This window comes from Tarenaya hassleriana, unplaced genomic scaffold, assembly GCF_000463585.1.
Source record: "Tarenaya hassleriana unplaced genomic scaffold, ASM46358v1 Cleome3, whole genome shotgun sequence".
In the NCBI taxonomy this organism is placed as follows: Eukaryota; Viridiplantae; Streptophyta; class Magnoliopsida; order Brassicales; family Cleomaceae; genus Tarenaya; species Tarenaya hassleriana.
Window position 1 is genome coordinate 7089636 of NW_010966177.1, and position 7412 is coordinate 7097047.

General features: G+C 36.4%; 1 protein-coding gene, 1 non-coding gene and 1 pseudogene across 2 annotated transcripts; 1 reads left to right on the forward strand and 2 right to left on the reverse strand.

The window, feature by feature from the left end:
* Nucleotides 1-977: 977 nt before the first annotated feature.
* Nucleotides 978-5122, reverse strand: LOC104819877 (BTB/POZ domain-containing protein NPY5-like). Its single transcript, XM_010550157.2, has 5 exons — nucleotides 4496-5122; nucleotides 3296-4009; nucleotides 3025-3094; nucleotides 1806-2921; nucleotides 978-1637 (listed from the first exon to the last, which is right to left on the reverse strand). The coding sequence occupies exons 2-5, from the start codon at nucleotides 3355-3357 to the stop codon at nucleotides 1158-1160; spliced, it is 1728 nt and encodes a 575-aa protein (XP_010548459.1). The 5' UTR covers nucleotides 3358-4009; nucleotides 4496-5122; the 3' UTR covers nucleotides 978-1157.
* Nucleotides 5123-6485: 1363 nt separating this feature from the next.
* TRNAM-CAU lies at nucleotides 6486-6557 on the forward strand. Its single transcript has one exon. It is a non-coding gene; the product is annotated as a tRNA-Met (tRNA).
* A 335-nt stretch (nucleotides 6558-6892) lies between these two features.
* LOC104820193 overlaps nucleotides 6893-7412 on the reverse strand; it is a 3581-nt pseudogene continuing 3061 nt past the window's right edge.

Consider the following 7412-nt stretch of genomic DNA (forward strand, 5'->3'; position numbering starts at 1 on the left):
TTTTTTTAATAGTTTAAATAGATAACATAATTTCTTTTTAATTTATACTAAATATAACTTTCAATATAATAAATCAAATCAAATCAAATCAAAGTATACTAATAAATAAATTCTGGAAAAAAAATCTCCACAATTAAAATTGACTATCATTTGGATTGATTAACAAAACAAACATCCCAAATGAGTGGCACATTTGAATATATATAATCTGATATCATTCTCTAGAAGGAAAAAAAAAAGATGAAGAAAACCCGAAAACATTTCGGCCGTGATATTTAATTGAAAGGGGGATATTATAAGATGCGAATGGGACAGAAGGGGAAAATGATGTAACGTTAGTGTGAAATCCATGCAGGATATATCAACATGAAAAAGAAAACGAAGAAAATTTGATTATTATTATTATTATTATTATTATTATTATTATTATTATTATTATTAAATAGAAAAAGGTGACCACTTTGGTTTTGGTCGGTCTTTCTATAAAAACTTAAATGACATTTTGCAAATAAGTCAATGCTTTGATGGTTAGAGCAAAGCTTAAAACATGGTTGTTCGGACAAGCTCTTATTAATTCCTCCTCCCTTTTTTTAGCCTCCTTTAATTTAATCGACCGTTAAAAGCCTCCATCTTTTGTCGTCCAATACATAAAATTGGGTGACGGGTTTGTCCAATATATATATATGATTTTTTTTTTGAAAAATAAATAAAATTGATCTCAAATCTCAGTCATCATAAATGAATTTACAACATAACCTCCATACAAACTGTGGTTATTATTATATTTAATAGGTGTCATAAGAATTAATATTATTCTCAGTTGGTCCATGGGCCGATTATAGTGTTCAATCAGGCCCATTAGTCTATTATATTTTTTGGCCCATTAGTTTATTATATTATTTGGTTCAAAACCCACCAACTATGATATATCTCTCTATCTATCTATCTATCTATCATCATCATCATCATCACCACAATAATAGAAGAACATGTTGGGTTTTCTTGCAGGGATTAGACAATGGTCTGGTCTGATAAGATCAGAGTTTGCTAAGAGAAACAAAAGAGGTTAGTCGAGAAAGAAGAAGAAGAAGACAAACACTAAAGCTGATTCTGCTTACACATCTGAGCTTTTTTTTTTTTATTGAAAGAAACCTCCATTAATGCCTCTTGCTCGTCGAAGAACAAGACTTTGAGTCTTCATTGACAGAGCCAGGACTCGAAGTCCCCGAGCTACTGATCTCTCCGCTCCTGTCTTTGCCCGACCACATCTTAGAAAACACCCTCGAAACCGCCATCCCTCTCATCGCCGCCGCCTTCCCCTTGTCGGTTTCTTGATTGTTCTTGGCCTGTCTCAGACTGGCTAGCTCCCCTCTGAGGGCTTTGATCTCTTCTGGGTCCCACTCGTCTTCGGTTTTCGTGGTCGTGGTCGTGGACCGCGAGGCCGGGAGATCGGGCGTGCTGTTCCCCGTGGACGAGCCGTTGGCTCTGACTTGTTCAAAGAAGAGAACTTGGACGACCACACGTAATGGCAGACGCTCGTTCTGCACTGCGTGTGCGCATGCTTCTGCTGATAGTTTCCTGCAATCCATCAACCGGCAAATTCTCTTCTTCTCGCTCTTTGTGATCCCGGGATGTTCCTGAAATTATATGAAAATACGACCCTTTAAGCGAAAGATGAACAAGAAGTGGAAAGAAATGCTCAAACTTCTGTTCGAAATGCAGCTCATCGATGCCGGTTCAGCTCCAAATCTATAAAATGGTGAGTATATGTTTCCAGTTGAGACGAGTTTTTGAGAAGACGATACCTTGAGGAACATGTCTATTGCCCGATAAACCCCGTCGTGAGACTGTCTCGGGAAGTTTGAAACAATCTCCGCGAGGGAGAGAAATTTCTGAAGTGGCAGATCGGGATCCCTTGATTTCTCAGCGAGGTATCCATCGATGATTTTGGCCACCAATGCCTTCGAAACATCCGTTGATGATAACTCGTCTTCTGTAGAAGGCAGATCGGGTTTCGGACCTCGTGCCAAGAACTCCTCAACTAGGGCTTTCACCATATCCACATCATACAGCAGAAGATCACTCACTGATGCCTCTTCCAGCTGCTCGCTAACCCGTTTCTTTAATCTGTTCTTCACGGTTTCTTCACATCCAAGAATAACCGATGCCCGCAAGAGCTTTATCAAGAAACTGCAAGAAATACCACCTTTCTCGCCCGGGATAAGCTCGACGATAGTTTCAGCCAAAGACCGATACTTTGCGAAGTCGCTGACCTGTACCGAGCCTTTGCTAAATCCGGGTATCCTTCTTATGGCGTATGCATTCAGTGATTCTCCAATAACATCGGCCAAAACCTTCCCTTTCGCCTCGATCGTTGTGATCACACGTTTATACAAATCAATGTGCAGATCACAAAGATCTTCCACCCACCAATCTCTTGGAACCGCCTGCTGTATTCTGATCCCGTTGCTTCCGTTCTCGAGCTTCTTCCTGTTGTACGTATAAGACCACTCGACTTTCGAGGTATCCATCGAAGCTTTCGAAGCAATGGAGTCGATACATCGGCCGACCAGCTTGAGTTCCTCGGCGTGCGGAAAAAGAGACCTCGTGGTTTGGAGAACGATGATGGAATCTTTCCAGCTATGGAAGATACTCGAGCTCAAGAACACTTCGATCTTGTAGACAAGATTGCTTTTCTCGACGGTTTCGTGCATTTCCAAGAACTCGGCAGCACAACGAGCTGCGACCACGTTGTAGGGATTTAGGGTTACAGTCATGCCGTAGCAGAACTTGGCGCATATCTCAAATGCAGCAGGACCGCCATGGATGTCTGCTAAGTGGATCTCATCATGTTGGCTGTCTTCGTTTGAGGTTGTGGTGATGAGTTTCTGGAGGCGTGCACTTTTGGACATCAATGGAAACTGAGAAAGAACAAAAAACATTCATGGGGTGTTTTTTTTTCTTTATCAGGACAAATCGGCTTCTATGCTTTTCTTTTTTGTTTGTAAAGATTAGGGTTTATACCTTATGGAGATAGAACTTGACATCGCCTATGACGACGAGAACATCTGTTGCTAACTCTGTCGCCACATACCTAAAAGGTAAACGGACAAGAGACAGAGTTTAAACACATGTAATATATGTTTCTGTTTCTGAGAACAAGAACCATGAAATAACTCAATGCATTCCTAACATTTCAGATCTAGAAGCTAATTCTTAGCTCTCTATCCATGGCTATAGGCAGCGCAGAGAGAGAGAGAGAGAGTATACAGCCAATATGAGGATTTATACACACCTGATGTTGTCACCCTCGCACTGAAATGAATCGGGTTTGGATCCAAGTTTCATAAACTTCATTTTTGCACAAGTTGTTTCCGCCACAACACTGCAATGTCTTCAGAGCAAACCCAGAAAGCGAAGAGAACTTCCAAGAACACAACTTTCAGAGCACAACCCTTTTGAAGAACCCAATAGAAAAGAGATCTACCAGAAATCCAAATCTCAGAGGAAGCTAGAGACGAGGGCAAGTTTCTTGGTATGAACAGAGAGTTTCTCCAAAACCAAGATTCAGAATCGGAAACCCAAAAAAAAAAAAAGAACGGGAAGAAATGGCTGCCTCCTGAGTCAGAAACAGAGGCCGAGGACTCCGGAAGGAAAAAGGGTCATTCAAGGAGACATTGTTTTATGAAGTTTCACATCTCAATAAGAACATTGGAAACAAACCCATATGGATTCTTGGGAAGAATTGTGTATATATATAATATATACACACACAGTCTTAGAGATGCACAATCCACCCACTTCGCTCGAAACTGACACCAATCTTTTCTTTTTCCCTTGCTTTTTATCTAATCCTTCTTTCTTCCTAAGTGCTTCACACATTCACAGACGAGCCTTTTTCCCCTTATGGATGCCCACTTCGAAATGTTTCCAAAGAGCCTCAGACTTAGATGACAATGAAGAAACCCGAATCCAAAGTTTGCTCCTTTGTTGCGATGCCAAAGTGTTCCTGTAAGTTTACAAAAAAAAATTCGGAATTTCTTAGCATTAGTTGAAGATTACCACCTATTCAACAGACAGGAAGAATCAAATCCTTTTTTGGATGTTTTCTTAAAAGGAAAGGAAGGGAAAAAAAAATCTTTCCTCGAACAGGCAAAAAAAAAAATCAGAGCAACATTCTCCACTTTCCTTGATTCTTTTTCTTTAGTGGAACTTGCAAGCCTTGATATCTGTTTTATTCTGTTTTCAGGAATCGATTCGATCTGCCAAGCTGCCATCTTTGGCAAGATCTCATCGCAAAAGACGTCACTAAACTATAGGGATTGGAGCTTTCTGTAAGCAGAAGACATTGTTCTCAGGAGCTTGTAGAACGAAACGGCGAAAATCAGAGGGAAATGTGTATGAATCAGTGGAAACCCAGATGAAATCAAACGGAGAGAAAACAATCGAGGAGAGGAAACGACAGAGCAGAGAGATGAAAAACCAAAGGATTCACCTTTTTCTTCCCCAGAAGCAAGCTTCGATTTTTTCTGGCTCTCTTAATCATTAGCAAGCACAATTCCTATTGTTATATAAAAGTATACACATCCCTCTCTCTCTCTCTCTCTCTCTCTGTCCCCCGACCCAATGGCCCAAAGGACTCTTAAAAAAGGAGATGAAGAGAACCCCACAAGTCACATAACATCAAAAACCTTTTTTTTTTCCTTCAAAAGTATGAGCTGTTCCTCATCTTTGAACATCCACCACAACCACCGTGAACAGATACTTTTCCGAATAGATACAAACAGACAATCATCGATGTTTAAAACGCCTCTCTCTGAAGCAGAAGCGTCTCGACCCAGATGATGAAAAAAAAGCCTCAAACTTTCATCTGCTTTTTCACCATCGAACAGTGACCCTTCACTAAACAGAAATCGAAACTTCTTTTTCCGATTACCCCCTTCCAAGAAAAAGGAAAGAAGAAGAGAGAGAGAGAGCGAGGGAGGACGTTTGATGTAATGTAAATCAATGGTGAAGCTGTAATCTCTCTCTCTCTCTCTCTTTCTCTCTCTCTCTCTCTCTCACCGCGGTGTAGAAATGCACGCGAAATCTGACAAAGCACTTACTCGAGTGCCCCCCGCTTCTTAGACAAACTCACCATCTTTTCAGGGTATGTTTGTTTGTTTCCTCAGCATCATCTAATTATATTCCCTCTCCCACTTCTTATTTTCCAAGCTCTCTTTATATTCGTGATTTTGATTGACGTGTTTTTTTTAATGCAAAGATTTTTACTTTTGCGACGTCAAAAAAAAAACTTCGTTATGAGGATGTTGTACGGACCAATCATGTCGAATTTTAAATCATCTTTTTTCTTTTTCTTTTTAATTGTGATCATAAAACATGCGTTTGCATTTGTTTTGATTTTTTTTTCTTTAATAATGTACTTCTGTTGTGTATTTTTTGTGATCAGAAAAATTTGAATTTTTTTTATGGACGGTATATTGGATGGAGCAAATTATTTTTGGTGCGGTTTTAGTTAGTTTAAAATCATAATTTTGAAACCTTGAAACCCTACATTTTAAAAAATAGATATGTTGTGGATAATTGGCTGAAAAAAAATAGAAGTAACTTTATTAGTAGAAGAGAAATACTAACATGTTACTCCCTCCGTTATAAAATATTTGTAGTTTTAGGTTATTTTCCATATTTCAAAATATTTGTCATTCTATATTTTCAAGATATTTTTTGTAATAGTTTTCAATTTTATTCCTATTAAATTCCAATAAATTATTAATGATAACATTGTTTTTATCATTAAATAAGGGTATATGTGATTTTTTCTATTTTTTTTTAAAATGTGAAATAACCTAAAACAATAATTACTTTGAAACGGAGGGAGTTTTGAATTTCAAAATATTAATGCATAAAATATTTTAATGAAACAAATTTTGAGATCTGTTAGAACTTTTCTAACAAAAAAACATTATAATTTACATTGAGGATATAAATGAGAATTAGACAGTTTTTCTAAACACCGATATATATATATATATATATATAAATATATATGTGTGTGTGTGTTAATGGTCAGGGAGACGAAGGAAAATACGGATCATACACTAGTCAAAATCAATCATATTAGTTGCATAGTATCATATAATATAATAAAAAGTCCTGGAAGAAATTCTAAAAATATAGTATATATTTATGAAATAAATATTGGTGTTGAAGTTTTAAAATTATATAATTTTGTGTGCATCAGTAAATAAGAATTTAGGTAAAATTATAGAGACAGTATTAGTTGCATTTAATATAACAGTTAGGGTTCAGTGAACGTGGCAGCCGATCAGATCCGAATCCAATGGATCATCTCTCCATTTGACGAATCTAATCACATTATCCGATAGATTTTCCCTCTCATTTTTTTTTTATTGTTTCGACGAGAATAATAAATAAATAATCCGTTTCAATGCTCTCCAATTACTAAAACTGGTAAGAAATAACAAATCAGAGTGGCGCAGCGGAAGCGTGGTGGGCCCATAACCCACAGGTCCCTGGATCGAAACCAGGCTCTGATAGAGTGGCTTCCGACTTTTTTTTTCACCACGTCATCATTTTTTTTTTGTTTATTTCCCCCTTTCTTTAGTTGTGGATTTTGTTCTCGTTTTATTTTAACTCTATAAATTTTATTTTATTTTCTCAAGTTTGACGGTTCTTTACTACTATACCACAAGGGTAATGAATATCTCCAGACTCTTGGTAATTTAATTATTCAAATTCAATTGTAAATACTGAAATTGCTCTAAAGCCTTTCAACAACTCAATACAACTTTTTAAAGAATTTTGTAACTATACTTTACAAAATATGTAATAATATATATATATATATATATATATATTCTAACCTACGACATCAGAAAATCATGTGGGTTGCCCTTAAAAAGAAAGGCGATCTTCCGATTCTCTTTGCGTTCAACACACTCTTCACCAAAAATTTCCCCTCTCACCTTTCTTGCTTTGTTTCTTCATCTCTCCTTCAAATTCCTAACCAAACACATATATATATATATATATAGGGCAGTCTTATAGGGGTAGGGATATAGCTGGATCATCCGCACAGGGCTTTCAAATTTTTTGGGCCTCATTTTTTTAATATTATTTTATAGTTTAATATGTTTTAGCAATTTAAATAAATAAAAACTAGTATAAATTAAAATTTTTAAAAAGAATTAAATTTTGTTAAATTATAATAAATATTTTATAGTGCAGTAATTATACATTTTTCAATATTGAAATAAAATAACAAATATAATAATTTTAAATCATTATATATTTTAAAAAATAAATAAATCACTATAAAAGATAGGGATAATTCCATTTAAAACCCTGTACTTTTCTCTCGTCGCAATTTAAACCCTGTACTTTTTTTTGAT

What these genes read in the sequence shown, in the direction of transcription:
- LOC104819877 (XM_010550157.2), bottom strand. Translation starts at nt 3,357, where the DNA reads ATGAAGTTTATGAAACTTGGATCCAAACCCGATTCATTTCAGTGCGAG. An exon ending in TGCGAGGGTGACAACATCAG is followed by an intron (nt 3,095 to 3,295) that starts GTGTGTATAAAT and finishes TTTACCTTTTAG; the next exon opens with GTATGTGGCGACAGAGTTAG. An exon ending in TCAAGTTCTATCTCCATAAG is followed by an intron (nt 2,922 to 3,024) that starts GTATAAACCCTA and finishes GTTCTTTCTCAG; the next exon opens with TTTCCATTGATGTCCAAAAG.